Source organism: Tamandua tetradactyla, chromosome 1 (assembly GCF_023851605.1).
Source record: "Tamandua tetradactyla isolate mTamTet1 chromosome 1, mTamTet1.pri, whole genome shotgun sequence".
NCBI classification, from domain to species: domain Eukaryota; kingdom Metazoa; phylum Chordata; class Mammalia; order Pilosa; family Myrmecophagidae; genus Tamandua; species Tamandua tetradactyla.
This window is the reverse complement of record NC_135327.1, coordinates 64,812,000-64,836,255: the sequence shown is the minus strand read 5'-3', so window position 1 is coordinate 64,836,255 and position 24,256 is coordinate 64,812,000. Positions and strand designations below refer to the sequence as shown.

The 24,256-nt window shown below is 39.3% G+C and overlaps 1 protein-coding gene across 3 annotated transcripts in view; it reads left to right on the top strand.

Moving 5' to 3' along the window:
• URGCP (upregulator of cell proliferation) overlaps positions 1–24,256 on the top strand; it is a 65,697-nt gene that overhangs the window by 19,694 nt on the left and 21,747 nt on the right. The window contains exons 2-3 of one of the 3 annotated variants that reach the window (XM_077117906.1): positions 21,860–21,886; positions 22,192–22,262. In XM_077117906.1, coding sequence (XP_076974021.1) covers positions 21,860–21,886; positions 22,192–22,262 — 98 coding nt within the window. The remainder of the gene's footprint in view (positions 1–21,859; positions 21,887–22,191; positions 22,263–24,256) is intronic. The other 2 variants (XM_077117921.1, XM_077117913.1) reach the window with 2 other exon arrangements.

The window sequence follows — 24,256 nt, the reverse complement described above, 5'->3', positions numbered from 1 at the left end:
ATCTCTCTCTTCATTTTATTTATACATCATACAATCCAACCTAAGTAAAAAAATCAGTGATTCCGGGTATCCTCACAGAGCCATGCCTTTACCACCACAATCTATATGAGGATATTTCTTTTTCCTGTGCAAAGAATCCCTTACTCCTCTGCTGTATCTCCCACTTATTGACATTTAGTTCTGGCATATTGCCTTTGTTACATTCAGTGGAAGCATATTACAATGTTATTGTTAACTATAGACTCTAATTTGCATTGACTGTATTTTTTCCTGTATACCATCCTATTTTCAACACCTTGCAATTTTGATATTTATTTATTTGGGGTTGATCTTTTTGATTAAGTTGTTTCCATGGAGATGTGACCCACCCAGATGTGGGTGGGATCTTTTGATTAGGTAGTTTCAATGGAGGTGTGTCTTTGGCCATTCAAGGTGGGTCTTAATTCATTTACTGGAATCCTATAAGAGGGAACCATTTTGTGTACCACACCAATACTATGGGTCAGTGGGTGGGGGGGTGGGTGATAAGGGGAATGGGAGGATTTGGGTTTTTAGTTTTGGTTTTTTGGGGGAGGGTTTATTTTTTATTTTTATTTCCTCTCTGGAGTAATGAAAATGTTCCAAAATTGATCATGGGGGTGGATGCACAAGTACATGATGATACTGTGAGCCAGTGATTGTATACTTCAGATGGTTTTGTTGAGTGTATCTCAATAAAAAACTGTATTTTAAAAAATTAATAAATAAATGAAGATGAGGAATTATACAGACAGAGACATTGGGAGATGCAGAAAGAAAATGCCTGCAGGGAAGCCATTTGAAACAAGAAGCCCAGAGCGAAAGCTAGAGGATTTCACCATTTGCCTTCTCATCTGACAGAGAAACCCTGAACGTTATTGGCCCTTTCTTGAGTCAAAGTATCTTTCTGTGGATGCTTAGTTTGGACATTTTTCTATAGCCTTGTAACTGTAAACTTGTAACTTAATAAATTTCCTTTATAAAAGCCAATGCATTTCTGGTATATTGCATTTCCTGCACACTAACAAACTAAAACAAAAATTTAATCCATTTACATTTAAAGTAACTGCTGATAATATGGGACTTTCTTCTCTCTGATTGCTATTTGGTCTTTCTGAGTCATACCTTTTCTGTGTCCCTCAGTTCTTCCATTAATGCCTACTTTCATTTTTATTTGATTCTTTGTGGTGTACTATGTTTTGTCCCTTCCCATTCCATTCTGTGTGTATTTTCCAAATATTTCTTTGTGGTTACCATGGCACTTACATTTAGCATTCTAAATCTATAACTATCACATTTGATTTGATACCTTAAATAATTCTTGGTTGACAGTTCTTTTCTTTCAGCACTTTAAATATTTCATCTCAATGCCTTTTTGCTTCCATGGCTTCTGATGAAAAATTGACACTTAATCTTATTGTAGTTCCATTGTATATAATACATTGGTTTTCTGTTGCAGTTTTCAGAATTTCTTGTCCTTGGTATTCTATAATTTGACAACTTTGTGTCCAGGCATGGTTCTCTTAGAATTTGTATTGTTTGGGGTCATTTGGCCTTCTTGAATGTATATATTCATGTCTTTCATTATTTTTGGTAAGTTTTCAGGTTATATATCTTTGAATATTCTTTCTGTTCCTTTCTTTGTTCTCCTTCTTCAACTTCCATAGTTTGTATATTATACAAATAGATCTCTTAGGCTCTATTTCCTTTTTTTTTTTGTCATTCTTTTTCTTTGTACCCCTTATCCTAAATCATCTGAATTATCTTAACTTTGAATTCACTGATCCTTTCTTCTGCTAGCTTCGATCTGTTGTTGAAACCCTCTAGGGAATTTTTCATTTCAGTGATTGTGATCTTCAACTCCACTATTTGTTTCTGTTTCATTCCTTTGTGAAATTTCTGTCTCTTTATTGATATTCTCATAATATTCATTCTTCCTTTCCCTGATATCCTTTCATTCCTTCTCCATGTTTTCTTTTATCTCCATGTTTTTCTGATATGTCCAAAGTCTGTTCTCTGTTTTTGGTTTCTGAATTTTATATCCTCTTCATTTCATGTTTCTTTTGCAATATTTTGTCACACACTGGACATTTTAATATTTTTAAATGTTAACTCTAGGATGTAGTCCCTGGGCTGTCTGTTCCTTGCCTTTATTTCTAGCTGGTGAGATGACAGAGATTTCCTTGAAGGCCAGGAGCTAACATAAACACATCCATGCAAACAACACCTTTCACTGTCTTTGCATATTGTCTCTGTTGGCTGTTGCTGTCCTTCAGAGTTTAACTCTCCTATCAAGAGGATCAGCCTAGGGATAAAGTGAAGTGCAAGGTCCTCTGTGTTTTTCTGAGTCCGAGTCTTGACCTGGGTTTGACCTCCTGACCTTAGGAATCCCCCCATTTACAGGAATGTGAATGCCCCATCTAGTCCCTATGAAATAGATGTTAACCACCACCACCCCTTGGGTTTCCTGGGTATCTGGTGTGTCTTAAAGCTGGTAGTCCTTTGCTCAGGTTTTTGACATAATTGTTTCTTCACTGCATTAGCTGTCAGCAAGCTACTTCTGCCTGTAGGGCAAGTTCTGGGAGGGTGAGCCAGAGTTGAGTATATTGGTTTAGACTTTCATGTTTTGACCTGCTATTTTGGCATTGACAGTAGGCATCCCAATATGCATATAGGAGTTATTCTGTTCCCTTCAGAACAGGGCCAGGGACCCAGAGTGGAAACACAGACTAGCCCCGCATGATTCCGGACAGTAGGGAGACGGGGCCAGCAAGGGTTGCATGAGTTTCCCCAACCATTTTTAAAAAATATTTTTATTGAGAAACCTTCACACATACGTTCCATACATGGTTTACAATCAATGGCTCATGATATCATCACATAGTTGTGTATTCATCACCATGATAATGTTTTTAGAACACTTGCATTACTCCAGAAAAAGAAATAAAAATAAAAAGACAAGTATATCATACATCTTACCCTCCCTCTCATTGACCACTCTATTTCCATCTACCCAATTTATTTTACCACTTAACCCCCTGTATTATTTAGGGTTTTCTAGAGAAACAGAATCAACAGGAAATATTCATAAACATAAAATTTTTAAAAGTGTCTCACGTAACCGTGGGAGTATAGAGTCCAAAATCTGTAGGGCAGGCTGTGAAGTCGACGACTCTGGTGGAGGGTCTGGACAAACTCCACAGGGGAGGCTTGCTGGCTGAAGCAGGAAGAGGAGACTCTTCTCTGAATCCTCCTTAAAAGCTTCCATTGATTAGATTAAATGTCACTTATTGCAGATGACAATCCCCTTGGCTGATTACAGATGCAGTCAGCTGTGGATGCAGCTGACGTGATCATCAGTTAATTCTATGAAATGTCCTCATAGCAACAGACAGGTCAGCATTTGCCCAGTCAAACTGGCACCACCACCTGGCCAAGGTGACACATGAAACCTGACCATGGCACCCCCTATTATTTATTTATTTTGTATCCATATTTTTTTACTCATTTGTCCATACCCTGGATAAAAGGAGCTTCAGACACACTGTTTGTACAGTGACACAGTCACATTATTAAAGCTATATCATTATACAGTCATCTTCAAGAATCAAGGCTACTGGAACACAGCTCAACACTTTCAGGTACTTCCTTCTAGCCACTCCAATACACTATAAAGTAAAAGGACCATATATATAATGCATAAGAATAACCTCCAGGATAACCTCTCGACTCTGTTTGAACTCTCTCAGTCCACTGAAACGTTATCTCATTTCTTTCTTCCGCATTTTGGTCAAGAAGGTTTTCTGAATTCCTTGATGTTGGGTTCCAGCTCATCCTTGGATTTCTGACCCACTTTGCCAGGGAGATTTATACCCCTGGAAGTCATGCTCCACGTAGCAGGGGGAAGGCAGTGAGTTCATCTGCCAACTTGACTTCGAGAGAGAGGCCACATCTGAGTAACAAAAGAGGTTCTCTGGGGGGTCACCCTTAGGCATAGCTTTAAGTAAGCTTAGCCTATCTTTTGCAGGAATAAGTTTCATTGGGGCGACCCCCAAGATCAAGGGTTCAAAGCTGCTTTTTCTTGATTTGGCACTTGCCAAGTCACTGCACCCTTTAACTATTTTCTGGAGTTTTGAGGAAGATGGCTCTGCCAGTCTTTGCTACTTATGCAAGGATTCTGGGGCAGGGAGTAGGGGGTGGGGGGTGGCACCCTTGAGCATCTTATACCCCCATATTGGTTGAATGCTTTCCAACTGTTTACCTTTTCTCTTCACTGTCTATGGAGACTCCTTCAACACCATTATTGGGTAAGGTAGGGGCATCCTGGACTTCATCATCTTGAAAGAGCTTAGCTTGGACCACATACCCAGAGCCTACAGGCACTCTTTACTGTAGGTGAACGATTCATTCCTCTGGCCAGGCTGGATAAGGGACAGAATGGAGCCTCATAAACCACAGTTTGGAGAGGAAATGCTGATGAGCTCAAACAATATGTATCTTTGATTCTGGGAGAAGTCCGACAGGATTGCTTAGCTTGCCAAATATCTGCTGAGGCTTCCTCAGAAGGGACATGTCTTTGTCAGCAGGACAGGCTGTCCAGGGGCTCTCCCCACCCATGAATCTAGGATGGTCTAATGAGCTGAGCCAGTAGCCATTTCAATGTGTTCCCCTCATGAGATGATTGGAGAACTAGAAGGGGAGAACAGGAATAGGCCAGAACCCCCATGCCCTAACTCTACAGAGAGGGGCTCACCAGATTTCATGGATTTTCCCATGGATGGTAGAATGGGCTAAGACTTGATCTGATGCAACAACCTGCACTTTACCTATCCATGGAGGAATATCAGAAGAGCCTACCCCAGTGCAGCAGTGTCCCTCTTACTCAGAAAGATCAGGGCAGGGACATTTGAAGGGAATGCTGTGCTTGTGTGTGTTTGTGTGTTTGTTTAATTTAGACCTGGTTACTTTCAAGAATTCTTGAAATAATAGCAGTGATAGTTCAATAATAGTCAACACTTAATTTTGTGTTGTCAGGCACTGCTCTAACTAAGTGCTTTTGCATATATTCCGGTATTTAGTCTTTCCACAAACCTATGTAATAGTACTATCCCTATTTTACAGACAAGGAAACTGAGGCCTGACTAAGCAGGATCATTACACTTTTAAATTTTGCTGCTAGGCTATGTAGTTTTGTCTTCTGATCGCAGAGCATATGAATTAGACTAAAAGAGGAACACTCACATAGATTCTCATGAGTAAGAATCTGTATTAACAGAGCAGATAATACCTTTAATTATAATTTTACACAAGGTGCCTGAAAATAATTAGAAGCAATGCTTTCCTTTAAAGAAGGAGTGACAGTAGCATGGCTTTATACAGTGAACCTTCTAAGTACATTACATTAGCTTCACCTCTGTGTCAGGAATCCCTTCACCACTGTGGTGCAAATGTGGCCTTTTCTGTTTTACTCTCTGTATTGTAACTTTTTATAAAATTGTTAATTCCTCTATTTAAAAAAAAATAGGCAATATGTGCACATAATACAAATTTCAAAAGGTATGAAAGGGACTTAAAATGAAAATTAAGGTACTTCTTACCTTTCCCCATCCAGAAAAGAGGAGATGCCATAGTCAGTCTGGATCCTTCTGGAATCAGGCAATGCATGTGCAGCACAAAGGGTACAAGGCTGAACTCTTTGTTCTCCATCTTGTTGTGTGTGTTATCTTTAAAACACAAAATATATTTTAGAGATGTCTTTTCATCATTTTTAATTCAGTTGGGATTCTTTGCATTTCTTTCAGATTTTTAAGAGCTCTTTATATCTTAAGAAAATGAGCCCTTTGTCCTTGTGTTTTTTATTTTTTCTCCCATGTGAGTATCCTGTTATTGTAGCACCATTTATTGGATTTGTTTTGTTTTTTGTTTGTTTTTTGGGAAGTGCATGGACCTGGAATTGAACCCGAGTCTCCTACATGACATGTGAGAATTCTACCACTGAACTACCCTTTCACCCCCGGCCTTGTGTTTTTCAAAGTATTTAATGTTTTGTTTCAGTACATTTTGGGTTTTTTGTTTGCTTGTTCATTTTTTGCATTTAAGTCTCAGATCCAGTTGGTATTCATTTTGGTGAAAGGAGTATAGTGGACCCCCTTTATTTTTTTCCAGGTTGTAATTGAATAATCACCTGGTGGTCAAAGCCACCTGGATCATAGTTTATATTTTCAGTTGTATTTGGACCTATTTCTGGTCTCTCATTCTACTGAATTTTCTTGTCTGTTCGTGAATCAGAGCTACAACTGTAAATTATTGTAGCTTTTAGTATTTTCTATTATCTGGCGAGTTTTGTCCTCTTTCATATTTGTTCTTTTTCAGTATTATAATTGTTACTGTACAAATATTTTTCCATAGAATAAGCTTATCTGTTTTTTTTTTTTAGCTGAAATTGATTAACAGGTTAATTTAGGGGAGAATTGACTTAAAAATTATATTATTAGACTTTCTTTAAACAAGGTATGCCTTTTAATTTAAGTCTTTTATATTCTTCAGTATTTAAATTTCTTTTCATGTAGATCTTGCACATTTATTATGTTTTTTCATAAATTATTTAGTTGTTGTTGCTATTACAAATGGAAGTTTTCCTACCACATTTCTAGCCTGCTATTTGTATATAGGAAGATGTATTAGCTAGGGTCCTCTAGAGAAAAAGAATCAGCAGGAGATATCCATAAATATAAAATTTACAAAAGTGTCTCACGTAACTGTGGGGATGTAGAGTCCAAGGTCTATAGGGCAGGACACAAGCCAGCAGCTCCAATGAAGGTCCTCAACAAACTCTCAGGAGAGCCTGGCTGACTGAAGCAGGAATAGTGACTCTCTCTTCTGAATCCTCTTTAAAAGCCTTCCAGTGATTAGATTAAGTGTCACTCATTGTAGAAGACACACCATTAGTTGATTACAAATGGCCACCAATGTGGTCATGATTTAAGTCCATGAAATGTCCTCATAGAAGCACACAGGCGAGCGCTTGCCTGACCAGATAACCAGGCATCACCACCTGACCAAGTTGATACATGAACCTGACCATAACAGAAGACAACGAGATTTGTATTTTAATTTTCATGTGTTCACAGCTTGCTGAATTCTCTCATTGTTTGCAATCGCCTTCCAGTTGATTCTTTTGGATTTTCCAGGGACCATAATTTCTAGACACCATAATTTCTTTCTGTTACCATGGATAAGTAGCAAGTTGATTCGGTTGTTGTTGTGACTAAAACCTTATTGCCAGGTGAAATTGTGGTGTGTGTCTTCATGAGAAGAGCAGACAGTGGTGTTTCTGGTGCATAATGTAGGATTGACTTTCATAAGCCTTTGAGCTCCTTGGTCCAGATGCCTGCTTGGGACCCCTATTTGATGTCTGATAGACATCCTGACTCAGCCTGTGCCCACTTGCAGTAAACCCTCAAACTCTGAGACAGTAGCAATTCTGTTTTTTTCTTTCAATTTTATTGAAATATGTTCACACACCACACAAACCACCCAAAATATATAATCGTTGGCTCATAGCACCAGCGTATAGTTATAGCCCATGATCGATTTTAGAACATTTGTATTACTCCAGACAGAAATAAGAATAAAAAATATAAAACCCAAACCCTCCCATACCCTTTATCCCCCACTATTTTTGAGCCTTACTATTGATGTAGTACATTTGTTACTGTTGATGAAAGAATATAGTCATAGTTTGCAATAGCTATGTTTTTCCCCATATATTGCTATTTTTTTTTTACATTTGTAGTTGTTCGTGCAAGAACTTACATACATGACTTTAAACAACAACTTTCAAATTCAGCTATGATATGTTACTATTTCCCATAATCCCAAGAACAAGCTACCATCACCTCTATCTATTCCCAAACACCTAAGTTCACCTTTGTTAACAATTTTGTGCATATTAGGTAACCATTCCCCCTTCTCTAGCTTCTGTCTATCTCTAGGTACTCTGTATTCTACATTTTTTTCCCACACATGTCTTTATTTTATTACTCATCTAGTCATACACTGGATAAATGGAGTATTAGTCCCAAGGTTTTTACAACCATACAGTCACAAGATAAAAGCTATAAAGGTATACAATCATTATCAAAGATTAAGCTATTGGGTTGCAGTTCAGCAATCTCAGGTATTCCCATCCAGTGGTTCCAACAGATTAGAAACCAAAAAGAAACATCCATACAATGATTCAATAGTCATAATCTCTTGTTAAATCCTAACTACTCTGTCATAACTCCTCCCTCTCATTTGATCGATCTCTTGATCTTCAGAGATATTTGAGCAGTGACTGTTCCAACTTCTTCATGCTGAAATGGGGTGTCGATATTATGGTGTAGAGGAATGCAACTGGTTAATGTTAGTAGCAATTATTTTAAGCCTCAAGTCTTGAAGTTACCCTTGGCTTCTGTCTTCCTCGCACATACTGTCCATTCTGTTGAAATTGTTCAGATATATCTTCAGAGTCCAACCACCTAGCATGTCCTTTGGTGCTGCCACCCAGGCCTGAGCCTTCATCATCTCCCAGCATCCAGTGACATGAGGCAGATGTGCCACCCTCACTCAGAACCCCAGAATGGCTCCCTCCTTCCTCCAGAATAAAAGCCAGACCCCTTTCTGTGCCTTGTAAAGCTCTGTCTTATGTGACCTCACCTACTGTCACATTTGTCTCTCTGCTGACTGCTGAGCACCCCTGAAGGTGCTACTGTCTTTTGTCCCCCACTTTAAAAAAAATATATTTTACTGATAAATTTTCACACACATACGTTCCATATATGGTGCACAATCAGTGGCTTACAATGTCATCACATAGTTGTATATTCATCACCATGATTGTTTTTAGGACATTTGCATTACTCTAGAAAAAGAAATAAAAAGAAAAAAGTTATACGTCTCATACCCCTTACCTCTCCTGGTCATTGACCACTAATATTTCAGTCTACCCAATTTATTTTAACCTTTTTACCCCCTATTTATTTATATATTTATTTAATCCATATTTTTTTACTCGTCTTTCCATACCCTGATAAAAGGAGCATCAGACACAAGGTTTTCACAATCACACAGTCATATTGTAAAAGTTACATCATTACACAATTGTCTTCACAGGTCAAGGCTACTGGACCATGTCTTCTTTTGAGTGCTGGAGTGTAATGATTATCTCCCATTTTCACTGAAGGAGCATGTCCCTAACGGCCCGAGGCACACAAAGCATGTGCACCCAGCCCAAGGAGGCATCTTTCCTGCTCTCCCAGGGAGTTCTAGTTGAAGAAAAGCAAGAGAGCAGCAGTGGGGCAGTCACTGGGGCTTCTTTGTCACACTCCCTGCATCCTCTAGCATATTTAGTTTTTAACTTTTAATTTTGAAACACTTTCAAACTTAGAAAACAGTTACAAAAATAATACAAACCCCACACAGAGAACTCCAGTGCATACCCCTTTTCTTGAGATACCCAGATCTACCCATTTTAACGTTTTTCCTCCTTTGCTATATAATTGTGTATCATCTATCCATCCATCAGCATCTCTATTTTCTGAGCATTTGAGAGCAAGTTGCAGACATCATATTCCTTGTTGTTATTTCTTACGAACAAGCATATTAATTTGTGTAACCGCCTTAAGTACAGTTATCAAGATCAAGAAATTTAAGATTGATATAAAGCTTACAGTCTATATTTCAGTTTTTTGATATGTTCCAATAATGTCCTTTGCTGTTGTTGTTTTGATTTTTTATTTTGAAATACTTTCAAATGTAAAGATCAGCTGCAAAAACAATACAAATTTCATGTAGACAACTCCAACATACCCCCATCTCCCAGATACTTAGATCCACCAGCTTTTAACATTTTGCCACCGTAGCCATATATTTTCTTTTTATCTATTTTCTGACATTTGAGAACAGATTGCACATATCATATTACTTGGACACTTAATATTGCCATGTATATTTTCTGAGAATAAGAATATTCACTTATGAAATCACCTTAATTGCAGTTATCAAATTCAAACAATTTAACAGTGATATAAAACTTACAGTCTATGTTCCGCCTTGGGCCTTTTCTCCTCTATTCTTAGATCCCATCCCAGTATTTGATTGTCATCTCTTTAATTTTTCTTTCTTGTTTTTTAATTGTAGAAATGTATTCCATCTCCAGCCCTTCTCAAGAATACCATTCTTGGGATTAATCACACTCACTATGTTGCAGTACCCCCCCCCCCCCACCATCCATTACTAGTACTTTACCTTCACCCTCAGGAACTATACTCATTTTGCATCAATTCCCCATTTTCCTTGCCGCCCTCCCCTGGTAACCTGTACCCTACTTTCTGTCTCTATGAGTTTGCATATTCTCTGACATTTGCTTTGTGGTTACATGGGGCCTAAATTTAACATATTAAGTCTATATAGTCTCCTTTGCTTTGAAACCAACTACATGGCATACATTTAATTGTAATTGAATTTTAATTGCAGCTGATCAATTTATAATTAATTTAATTATAATGTAATTTTATTTCTGCATGTGGTTTCAATCTAGTTTTCTTAAGTTCAGTGTCCTTTCGTTTCATCCTGCAGAACTCCCTTTAACATTTCTTGTAGGGCCAGTCTAGTGGTAAGGAATTCCATCAGTTTTTGTTTATCTGGAAATGTCTTAATCTCCCCTACATTTTTTTGAAAACAGTTTTACCAAATATAAAATTCTTGGGTGGCAGTTTTTTTGCTGTCAGCCTTTTAACTATCTCACCCCACTACCTTCTTCCTTCATGGTTTCCAGTGAGAAATCGGCACTTAATATTGAGGCTTCCTTGTACATGACATGCTGCTTCTCTTTTGCAGCTTTCAGAATTCTTCATCTTTGATGTTCCTGCAGTTTGATTATAATGCGTTGTGATGGTGTCCACATGGGTTTATTGTGTTTGGAGTTTACTGAACATCTTGGATGTGTATATTTATTCTTTTATTAAATTTGGAAAGTTTTCAGCCATTTGTTTCTTTGATATTCTCTCTGCACCACTCTCTCTTCCTTCTCCTTCTTGGACTCCAACAGTCTATACATTGGTATACTTGATGGTGTCCCACAGGTTCCTCAGGCTCTGTTCACTTTTCTTCGTTCTTTTTTCTTTCTGCTTCAAAGACTGGAAAAGTTCAGTTTTCTTAGCTTCAAGTTCACTAATTCTTCTGCCAGCTCCAGTCTGCTATTGAAACCCTCTAGTGAAAATTTCATTTCTGTACTATGGCCTTTAGTTCCATTTGATTTCTTTTCATAATTTCAGTCTCTGTTGGTATACTCTTTGTCTTCATCTGTTGTTTTTCTGATTTCTTTTAGTTATTTGTTCATGTTTTCCTTTATCTCTGAACATATTTTGGACCATTTTTTTAAAAAGTCCTTGTCTGGTATATGCCTGGTTCTCCTCATTGGTGATTTCTAATGCTTTAATCTTCTTTGTCTGGGCCATCACTTTCTGTTCCTTTGTATGTTTTGTAATCTTTTGCTAAAACCTGGACATTTTAATCTAATGTGTTATTTGTGGAATTTAGACTCTTAATCATCTGTACCTTAAGCTTGATTCCTGCTAGTGTTATGATGGAGCTTTCCTTGAATGTCAGGAGCTAACAGGAAGAAGAAGGAGAATGAGATTAATAATAAAAAAAAAAAGAAGTAAATGACTCTCCCAGGCTCTGCAAATGGACCTATGTGAGTGCTCTCCTTCAGGCTTTTCCATACAGTGAGTTTAAAGAATAGCTCCAGCCAAAGCATAGAGGCCTCCCTGTCCTTTATGTGTATGCACCTTGTCTCAGGCATGCATGTGTGGCCCTAAGAATTCACCTGTTTACATGGATATAAATGTTCCCTTGTCCCTAGGGAAGTTTTCTTACAGTCCCAGGCACTGCACTATTTTTTTTTTTAATTCAGGATTCTAATTTAATTTTTTTAAACTTCTTTATTGTATAGTATAACATATATACAAAGCAAAGAAATAAAAAAGCAGTAGTTTTCAAAGCACTCTTCAATAAGTAGTTACAGGACAGATCTCAGAGTTTGTCATGGGCTACCATACAATCCTCTCAGTTTTCCTTCTAGCTGCTCCAGAATATAGGAAGCTAGAAGGCTTAAATTTTTTTTATCACCACAGTCAACTTTTTTTCTTTCCTTTTTTTGGTGAAAATTAGCATATGCACAAAAAAGCAATAAATTTCAAAGTACAGTACCACAATTAGTTGTTAAACATATTTCAGAGTTCGGCATGGGTTACAATTCCACAATGTTAGATATTTATTTCTAGCTACTCTAAGACACTGGGAGACTAAAAGAGATATCAATTTAATGATTCAGCTATCATGTTCATTTGTTAAGTCCTGTCTTCTCTGTATAACTCCACCATCACCTTTGCTCTTTCTATCCCTCTCTTTAGGGGTATTTGGGCTATGGACATTCTAAACATTTTGTACATTCCAACATTTTTCATGTTGGAAGTGTACAAAATGTTGAGAATGTTCCAACATTTTTCATGTTGGAAGGGTCTGTAACTAATACGGGATAGGGAGATGAAACTATCTGATGTTCTGGAGAGGCTGAGCCCTCTAGGTTTCAGGAGTTATCTGGACCCAGGGACCCATCTGGAGGTTTTAGGTTTCTAGACAGTTACACTAAGTGCATGGAACCCTTTTGGAATCTTAAATATTGCCCTGGGTGTTCTTTATATTGGCTGGAATGGTCCTGGTTGGGGTTTGGCAGGTTATGATAGGTAGCAGTGTCTAACTGAAGTGTGCATTAGAGCAAACTCCAGAGTAGCCTCTCAACTCTATTTGAGCTCTCTCTGCCACTGATACTTTATTAGTTACACTTCTTTACCCCTTTTGGTGAGGATGGAATTGTTGATTCCACAGTGCCAGGGCCAGATTCATCCCTGGGAGTCATCTGCCATGCCGCAAGGGAGACTTTCAGCCCTGGATGTCATGTCCTACATAGTGGGGAGGGCAATGATTTCACTTGCAGAGCTGAGCTGAGAGAGAGAAGCCAGACACTGCACTGTTTATCTTACCAGAAATCCTTTCTTCCAGGCAGGCAGGAATTGACTGCTCTCACACAGTATTCTGTGAGCCACCTACATGCAGGCAAGTTCTGGGATGGAGAGCCTGTGATGAGTGTCCTAGTTCAGTCCCTCAGGCTGTTACCCAGACACTGGGCTAGATGTGTATGCTTCAGGTATGCACATGAGGGATACTGTCCTCCCTCTGGAACAGGGACCATGAATCTTCACTGGGAGTGTGGAATGGCTCCATGCTGAGCTGGTGAGGGGTGGGGTAGGGGTGGGGTCAGCCATGAGATTGTACCATTATCTTTTTTTTTCTTGCCTTTTGCCTTGTTATTGCAGTCCTTTAACTGTTTTGGAGGCTTTGAGAAAAATGTTTCTGTCAGTTCTTACTGGTTGTTCAGAAGCTTCTGTTTGGTGATGGAGCCCTGAAGCTTCTTGATTGGGGACAAGCTAATTAGTATAATTTTTTGAATTGTAAATTGCCAGATTCTACAGTGCTTCTACATTGCCTGTGTTGTAATAGCTGACATTTATTTGTCCTGGTGTGGCCGCTTGATGGAGCCCTTTCACATACATTTTCTCAGCTAGTCTGCGCTGCTGCGCATTGAGTTTTAGACTTTTCAAAGTACTTTCAATGTATGTGGTCAACCTGCCTCTCCACTCTAAATTTGGTTCAGATGTTGACGCTGGTGATGTCATGTTAACACCAAGAGGGTTTAAAAAGGTTTATTACTTACCTAAATGTGGAGAGCTGGAAGGTGTAACTGGCTTGGCATTCCGTGGTAGTCAAAGGGAGTTACTGGGGTGAAGCTCCATTGCATTGGCTGGTGCTTGCATGGTTCAAGCTTTTTGCTGGCTCCAAAGGAGGGAGCCCCCTACCCTCCTTACCAGCTTGCTTAGATGTGTGGCAAAAGGGGGAGTGGGAATGGTGGGGCTTGAAAGCTGTCAGCAGTTACATTTCAAAATGACACAGGGCAATTAATAATACAGTGTTGATCATAATATGGCCAGTAATCGCACCATGTATTTGTGTAGTACACTTCCGTTCAGGATGGTTTTCCTATAGCATCTTGGGTTTTTTGGGGGCATAGTAGACCTCACAAGGAAACTGGGTTTGTTGCTGGGAATTAGTGATTGTTTTAGTTTCTCCTTTCTCTTCCAGATCCCATTGACTTCCAGTTTCTAGCTGCTCCCCATGGCTTCTCTCTCCATCTGACTTTCACTCTACATATAAAGGCCTTTGGTTATATGGATTATAGCCCAACATGATTTACTTGGGCCATACCTTAAATGAAGTAACATCTTGGAGAGATCTTATTTACAGTGGGTCCACACCCACCAGAATGGGGGCCAAGACATGCACAAACTGAGGTATACAATTTGGTCCACCAAAGTCTGCCCTTTGGACCCCCAAAAGACATGTTCTTCCAACCCACAAAATACATTCATTCCATCACAACATATCCCTAAAGCCTTAAGTCATTTCAGTAACAATGCTAAGTACAGCTAAGAGTGTGGTCTATCCTTGGTCAAAATTCCTTTCCATCTTTGGACCTATGAAATCTAGAAAACAGTTGTTTAATTTCAGAATACAATGATGGGGCAGACACGGAATAAATATGCCCATTCCAGAAGGGAGAAATTGGAAGGAAAACAGGGGTCATGTGTCCCAAACAATTCTGAAACCCAGTAGGGCAAACTCCATTAGATTTCAAGGTCTGAGAGTCATCTGTGGGTCAATGTTTTGTCTTCTGGGCCTGATGAAGTGGCAGCCCCACCTCTTCCAAGTGCTTGTGCAGCAGCCATGTTCTCCTCAAACTCTGGTTGAAGCCCCCCTCTCTGGGCCTTGGGGTGTTGGTCAGGGTCTCCTTGATCACTAGAGCATAGGTCCCACCATATCTGAGCATTGGGGTGGCAGTACCCCCTCCCTGTACAATAGGGCATAACACCTGCCCCCTCCACATTTAGAAGCAAACTTGTCCTTTTCACACATGTTGGGAAGGGGGGCATCTCCTCTTATGGCCCAGGATCTCTACAGTCCAGACTAAAGGTACATGAATTCTGCCCTTGAAGTCATTCTTCCTTCATTTCATCCCTTCTCTGTTCCTTTGCATTGCTGTTTGTACACATTTTGCAAAAGCCTCATTGGCTTAGTGTGCAGTTCACAGGGATCCAAACTGCCAGATGGAGGATGTCTGGATAACTGCATTTCCAATCCTGGCTTCCTCTGAAATGGCAATGTTGTTCAGTTAAACCCTCAAGTGGAACTCTGTCTTTCTGGAGGCTCACTTCCCAGAAGCACAGGGAGGTCCCTGATAGAGCTGCTTCTGGCCCTAATCTCAGCACACTTATCCTGATTGACTAAGAATTTTCCAAATTATCAATTGCTAGTTTTCTTCTGCTTAACAGTTTAGTTTTCAGTTTATCACTTTCCTCTTGTATTTCTCTATAAGCTATGAAGAGAAATCAGGGTATACCTTCCAAACTTACTGTAGAAATCTCCTTAGCTAAGTGTCCAAGTTCATCACTTTCCAGTTCTGCCTTCCATTCCAACATCAGAACACAATTTCTGCCACATTCCCTGCTGCTTTACCACAAGGTTGCCTTTCCTTCAATTTCCAATAAGATATTCATCATTTCCTTTTAGGCGAAGTACCTCCGACATCCATTTGCCTGTCGCTAGTCCCTTCAAAGCAATTTAGGCTTTTACTATCAAGCAATTTACAATTCATAATTTACCCATTACCTAATTTTAAAATTATTTCCACATTTTTAGGTGTTTGTCATAGCAGCACACCTTTTTCTGGTACCACAAATTTTTTATTTCCCAGATGCTAAAACAAGTACTATGCAGTGGGTCAGCTTAACAATAGGAATTTATTGGCTCACAGGTTCAGAGGCTAGAAGGCTTGCTTCCTCCTGGGGTTGGTATCTGGCTGGCTTTTCCATCACATGGCATGGTATACAGCAGCATCTTCTCCTTTCTCTTCCTGGTCCCGCTGACCTCCAGCTGAATTTCACGCTGTTTATAAAAGACTCCAGTAATCCAGATCAGAGGCCAGCCTGATTCAGTTGGATCACACCTTATCTAAAGTAACATCTTGGAGAGATCTTATTTACAGTGGGTCCACACCCACCAGAATGTGGAACAAGACCAAGATCACATCCAAATTCAGTCCATCACAGTGAATGATGTAAAACAAAATCCCAGCCCTGCTTACGATACTTGCCCTATTTGCATGACCATTGATAAAGACTGTTGAAGGAGTGGCTGACTCTGAAATGATATAAAGTGCCTTCGATTTTCAGAGTTGGGTGAATGGAAGAACAGGGAGGAGGTATGTTTGATCCCAGGTGACAAAGCTGGGGGTATAATTTCTTATGCATTGAATACCCCAGGTCTCCTGGGCCCATCAGAGCCCATCTTCCAAAAACAAAGATATTGAACCCCAGCATGATGGTAATATACGAAAAGAGGAGACCTAACTAGTGACTCTGGTGGGCAGGTTGGATGGTGCCTGTTCCTGAAGACTATTTAGTGAATGTCCATTTATTAACTCAGTGAGAAGAACTGGTGGGCAGACAGAGTCTCAGGCTTGCCTGTCAGCCAACTCTGGCTCTGGAGGGAAGCGTGGGTCGGGACATCCCCTGAGTAAAACTTTTGCAAAGGATAGATCTCAGTTGGGAAGTGCAGATTCTTACCAGTTTCACTTCATGAGAGCTGCATTTTCCCTGCACAGCTCTGCCTGGACTATAGGGGGGGGATATAGCAAAGAAGCAGGAACCGGGTGCTCAACCAAAGAGGGCTAAATCTGCAGGCAGCAGATTGACTGGTTCCTCCCACCAGTTACTAGCTGTAATGATAAATTATCTAAAACCTTTCTGAGACTATGAGTGAGGCAGGAACTGGGACCACGGGCTGAATTGCCTCCCATGTGGGTGGCTCAGTTTCTGTCTCCTCATTCTCTGGTCTTGACAGTACGCCCTGATAGAAAATAACAGTATATTCAAAGGGAACAAGAGAATTTCACCAGCCTGTCCTTTTCTGGGGATACAAGGGTTACAAGCTAAAACTAGCTAGGGAAGTTGTTGGTTTTGATGATACTGGATCCATTCTGGGAGCTAATGAGGATTCACCTCCTAAATGTTAAATTTCTGCTAAATCCCACCTGAGGCCTTGAGCAAATATTCTGCCAAGTTTTCCTCAAACAGTCCTTTCCTTCATTTTACGGATAGACATTCTACATTTTCCTCCATAGTTTGGGGTCACCTTAACATATATTCTTAGTGCCGCAGAGAAGCTTGGCCTTTAAGAAATGATCTCTGATATTAACAGTAGAATTTCCAAGAGTGGTTAAGGACATAAGGAAATATTGTGATTAGTTAAATGAGTAAGGAAGGTTACTGAACACTACATAGAGTAAAATGTACCGATTGAAAAATGAGACAATGACTGCGGAAGGCACAAGAGGGATGTGGGTTCTGGCTCAGTGGCTGACTAGCTTGTTGATGCTGGCAAATCCCTTGACTTAAACTCTAGCCAAGCCTGGTTTTCCTCATCTGCAGAGTGGGAGAAAATGTCCACCGTGCAGAGTAGTTTTGAGTGTTAAAAGATCTACCTGTTTCAGATTCCTTCATTCACCACCCATTCCTGTGTCTTTGTCTTCATTAAGCCACCAATAATCCCATCAGTGCCCCACACCTTGACTAAAAATGTCTTCCAAAGCTCCTGTTTACAATGTGCTCACACCCACAGAGATGTATGTTAAGATTGAGAACATGTCTAAATCAGGGCATATAGTTCTATTTACCACAAGGATTTCTCACACAGGTGCTCAAGAAGCCACCAACAATAACTACTCATTGCAGCTACGTTTTAGTAGTGAATTTTAAGTACCTTAAATGTCCGTAGTTAGGAAAATGGAAAAATTATCTATGACACATTCATACAATGGAATAATATGTAACAGTTAACATGTGCTAAAATAAAATAGAGGACACCAATTGACCGGGAGGGCCAAGCCCTGACAGGCAAGCACAGATAACCAGATGGAAACTGGGGAGAGGCAGTCTTTGGGTAAAGGCCTGCTGTACTAGCAGGAGGGCTTTAAGGCCAACCAATCAGAAGTAGACACCACAGGAAGGGGCATTCCATGAGAAATAGCCCAAATAAGGCAGAGTAGCTTAGCTGTCCAAATTTTTCTTGCTTCCTCATTTGCCATCTATAAGCTTCTGGTTTTCACTCCTTCCTGGGAGTCCCTGATCTCTTTTGGCTTGGTGTGTCCAGGTTGCAAATTGTTTGTGATCCAAATAAACTTTAACAAAAATTAAAAAAAAAAAAAAAAAAAGGACCTGCCTGTGACAAAGTCAAAGCTTATAAAATGGGAAATACTGTTGCTGTTCTCGCCTGCAAGGATTTACCCTACCCCCAGCCTGGAGTGCAGTGAACCATTGTTGGGTACCCCAGTCAGTTATAAAGAACCCCAGGTAATTTGCTGCCAAGAATAAACTGCAGAATTTGCCACTGATTTTGTACTTTAAATCTAAAATGTGTGTATTGGGATGGTATCCCACCCACCTTGCCTGCTTCCATGTGAAGCAGCATCTGTCTGTAAGTTCTGCTTTTCTTCCTGTAGGTTGGCAGAGGACAGGGAAGCAGCTAACACACCGAACTGTTTGTGGATGACTTAAAACTGTGATGGTTATATAGCATCCTGGGTTTTTCACCTCCATGAACTAGGAATTGGGGCTCTGTGCCAGGCACAGCTTCTTGTTTTCTCTTCTCTTCTTCTGGAGTGGGTGCAGGAGGTCCTTTGTGACAGGCATGTTGTCACAGTGAGGTTATCTTTGCAGGAAAAGTGCAAATGATTGTTTGGGTTTTTTTAAAAATAAATTCTAGCAAATCAAGGTCATGCCTGTAATGCACTGAGACTGAATGCTTTCTTGTGTGGGAAGGAAGGGTCAAAGTTGAGTATTGGAGTGGCACCTACTTGGGAGGTACGTCCTTGGGAATACACTGTGCATGTGGAGGAGAAAAGTCCAGACTAACGCCCTTGAGTGTAAACCACTGGACTCAGGCCCTCTTCGCCTGTCTGAGATCCACGGGGGAGGTACCTGCCAGGGCCGAGCTAGACCCACACCTAGTTTTTCCCCTCTTGGGCTGAGGAACTATTTTTAACCAGTCATATTGTTTTCTTTTCTTAAGATTACCTTTTTTTTTTTTCCTATTATGAAAGCAATATGTGCTCTTCACAGACAAACTTGTAGAAAAGTGAAGACAATGACACCTTCCATTTTTATCAGCATCAGAGGCAGAATAAGTCAATCAGTTGGTTGCATAGAGCTCTGATCTCTAAAGTGGGGGAAACAGCTGTGAAAATGACAAACTTCTCAGAAGATTGAGAAAAACTTCCTGGAATAGAGGATGAGCTCCCCAAAGACTGTGCCGAAATAACAACCAAGCATCCTTATACATTCTTTCTGGGAGGGTGGATTTGATTAATGCAAAACTCACGTTTTGCTGAGGACTCTCTGAGGAGGGCTAAGCTTTGCCTCCCAGCCCCCACCTGGGACCTGGGATGGACTCAAGTTTTCTGTCTGAAGAATATTGGCTTGAAGGGGCATCAAATGATCGAGTCTTCTCTAAGCACTCGTATGTCTCATTCTGGTCCTGACCCCCACCCACATAATTTTAATTGCTCTGTTGGCTTTGTGAAATTAACACATAGGTCTTCTATTAAAAAACATCAAATAGGACAAAAACAAACCAAAATCATACTGTCCAAACGTAACTAACCACTGTTAGCTTTTTTGAACTTTTCATTTGGAATCATTTATAGATAAGTTACAAAAATAAAAGTATTCTTCATCCAGATTCTCCTATTCTTAACATTTTACCTAACTTACCATTCTCATTTATTTTTTTCTATGTCTTGCTCTCACTATATGTGTGTATAACATATATATACAACACACACACATATATAAATACAACATAATTATATTCTGAACCATTTGAGTGTCAGTTGCATACATCATGGCACTTACCCCAAATCTTTCAGTCTAATTCCTTGATACTCACTTACATAACTTACAGTTGTTATCAGTGTCAGTAAATTTAACATTGATAGCATCCATATTTCAATTTTGTCAGTGACCCCCAAATTTCTTCCTCCAGTTTAGGATCCCGTCTAGGTTGGATATTGCATTTGGTTTTCATGTCTCTTTAGCACCCTTTCATCTGAAACATTTCTTCATTCGGTCTATGACATTGACGTTTTAGAATCGTGCAATTTTCTGCTCAAATGGAGCATTTTCTCTTTGGGCTTGTCTGTCTGCTTAGAGCAGGGTTTTGTGGTAGAGCCTGACTGTATACTTGCTGAGAGAACACAGCTGGAGGTGCATGGTGTCCTTCTATCCCTATTGGGGATCTTAATTTTGATTACCTAGTCAACATATTGTCTGAGTCTGCCGTTGTGTAATTGTTCTTTCTTGTTTTTCTTTCTACCTTGCACCTTGTTAAGTTGCCTGTGGAGAGAAATTTTAAGACTGGGCAAATGTCTTCTTCCCAGCAACATTTTCCTCTAAGAGTTTGTATTGGTGGAAGTTTCTTGCCTGAACCATTACTTATTATAATGGTTGCAAAATGGCATTATTTCAACCACAACTTTCCCTCCACATTCTTCCATTCTCCCCCATTTGTTTATTTATCTGTTTATTGCCTTGTATATTTTCACTAATTCCCATTTTTCTGTTGTTTATGATTAGTTACTTTTGGTGCTCAAGTGGTCCCAGATTTGGCCAGTGGGAGCCCCTTCAGGCTGATTCCTGTGTCCTGGGATTGCTCCATCTTTTTTTTTTTTTTCAGCACTTCCTTACTTTCTAAAAAGATGCTGAAGCTCATCTTATACTTATCCCCAGGCCTCAAATCATCCATTTCTCCGAGGAGATCTGATTCCATTTCATGGAAAATGGTGTTAAAGGGCACTTGGAATACTCGATGCTACTGTAGCATCTTTGCTTCTGGCCCTTTCACTGGAAACATATGCATACATTATATATACATACATAGATACACACTTTTGCACACACACATCCACATATTTACATGTGCATGAACATGTGCACATAAACATGCATCTGGAAATTACAAGTTGACACTCATGCTCAGTTCTGATCTACCTCTATGGAGACTGTCCTTTTTTGACTTCCTCCATTCCATGCTGTGTGTCCTATTTTCCATAGGGGACAGAATTCTAGCTTCTGACAACATCAACTCATTTATTTATTTGCTCATTCCTATAATATGTCTTAAATAGTTTAGGAGTTGCACTACAATTCTCATACCTGCTTAAAAGAGATCAGTATTTGTTTGTAATTTTTCCCTGCCCCCATCCCTCCTTCCCACATTGTTAACTTTTGATGAATGTGCTTCTAGATCTCTCTATATATACATAGAGATAAATATACTTTATATATATATATATATATATATACATACATACCATTTTATTAAAATGTAATCATACCATCCATACTTTATATAATCTGACTTTCCAGCCCACTGATTAACATATCATTAACATCTGTCCATATTCACGAAAAGAGATCCACAGACTATTTTGTAGTAGCCATAGAGTAAAGACTCACCATAATGTCCTTTTGTTGGACTTTGATTTTTAAAAGGCATCCAGTTTTTCACTATTATATATAAAGCTGGCATCGACATCTTTGTAACTAAATCTTAATTATTTCCTTAGGATAGAAGTGGAATTACTGGCCAAAGGGTATGTACATTTTTATGTCTTTCTGAATGGCTGTTTTTATGCTTTGGCCAGCAGTCTGTGAGAGTGCTGGCTTTTCTAGACCAGTGTTTCTCAACCATGGCTGCACATTTGAATCATGTAGGGCACTTTTAAAAGCGATGAGACCCAGGCCCAGCTCCCAGCGATTCTGATTTGGTAGATCTGGGGTGGGACCCGGGGTTTGTAGTTTTTAAAAGCCCTTCAAGAGATTTTCATATGTAGCAGTCTGATAAATAGAAGTCATATTTCATTATTTTAATTGTACTTTTCTTCTGAAATTGTTTCAGACATTCAGATTTGGGAGAAGTGGCCCCAGAAATAAAAGCATCAGAAAGACGAACAGCCCTGGCTATTGCAGGTAAAGTTGGTGGATTGTCCCTCTCTAAAGCAGATGCATTTCTTTCATCCTTTTGGTATTTGGGGTATCAGCATGGTCCTTGGCCAGAAATCATGGGCCTCTAAAATATATAAGCTCAAGGCTTTTGCTTTTCCTTTTATGAGAAGATTCGATCTGAGGGTCTTTTAGCTTCCTTTTTATATCCAAAATAGGATTCAGTTTTAAACTGATGATTATCACACAACTAATCAGGAAACCAGCACTCCAGCTTGAGCATGTTGTAGCTGTCATGTTGGGTAATCTTTAGAGTGGAAGGGGATTTATGTTGGGACAGTAGGTTTAATCTGGAATTGTGTTGGGGCAGACCGGGACTGGAGGTCTCTCTGTTCCACAAAGGGTGGTTTTTTTCCTCTGAGGATTTGGGGGTGGGGCTGTAGTTGCCTTTTGTGGGTTCATTTAAGGTGTGGGGGCCACACTTCATTCATCTTAATTTCTCTTAGTACCTCATTTTGGATTTTTCATTAATTTATTGCTTCCCAAAATGAATGTGTTCTGTTGGGTGCTAATAGTGTTAAGCAAATAAAAACAAGAACAGCAACAACAAAAACCCAAGTGTCTGGCAGGTGAATAGATAAAGAAAATTCAGTGAATACACAGTGGAATACTGATCAGGCAGAAAAAAAAATAGAGGTCTGATACAAGCTGCAAGATGGATAGAACTTGGAATTATGTTGCCTGAAATAAGCCACACCCAAAAGGACAAGTATTATGTGATCTTGCCTATATGAGATACCTCGAATAAGCACATTTCTTAGAGAGATAGTAGATTAGAAGTTACTGGGGCAGTGGGGGTAAAGGAGAAGGGAAAGTTGTTGCTTAATGGGTGCACATTTTCTGTTTGAGGTAATAAAAAAGTGTGGTTAATGGACATTGATGATGGTAGCTCAATATTGTGAATGTGTATTGAAAGTTGTAAGAAGGGAAACTGAAGCTGTAAATATATATCAATAAAAAAACTTTTAAAATATGCACAAAAGTTTGGGTTAATCAATTTTGTTTTATTTATTCAAACAAATATTTATTGAACATTTGCCATGTGCTAGCATTAGCGATAGGCATCTGGAATCCTCTAAACACTAGCAAATGAAATGGTTCAGAAATCCTTGTCTTTATGGAACTTGCCTTCTAGAAGGTAGTCGCTTTGGGAATTAAGGGCTAGCTGGTCAAGGCTCATAGGAAAATGGAGATTAAGCAGTAATTATCCAAAGCCCTTTAATTCCTCATGGTCTAGAATTGAGTTGCCCAATGTAGTGGCCACAAATTATGCACAAATTAAAATGAAATGAAATTGAAATTTAGTTCCTCAATCACGTTAGCCATGTTTCAAGGGCTCCAACTCTGATTAGTTCATAGCACTTTTTTTTAATTAAAAAAAAAAGACAGTTTAATATGCATGATTCATTGTGTGATATTTAGTACATTCACAATGTTGTACAATCACCACCTCTATATAGTTCCAAAACATTTTCATTACTCCAAAGTAATTAAGCAGTTTCTCCCCTTTCCCCCCAGCTCCCTGCAACCACCAATCTGCTTTTTGTCTCTGGGTTTACCCTTTATGTGAATGGAATCGTATAATATGTAACCTTTTGTATCTGGCTTCTTTCACTTTAGCATGATATTTTGAAGCTCCATCCACATAGCATGTGTCAGGAGTCCATGCTTTTTATGGCCACATACCATTTTGGATATACCATATTTTGTTTAACCATTCATCCATTGAGAGACATTTGGGCTATTTCTGCCTTTTGGCAATTGTGAATAGTGTTGCTATGAATATGCTTGTTTATATATATTATAATATATGTATTATATATATATATTTTTTGTTTAACCATTCATCCATTGAGGGACACTTGGGCTATTTCTACCTTTAGGCAATTGTGAATAGTGTTGCTGTGAATATGCTTGTTCCTGTACATATACTTGTTTGAGTCCCTGTTTTCAGTTCTGAT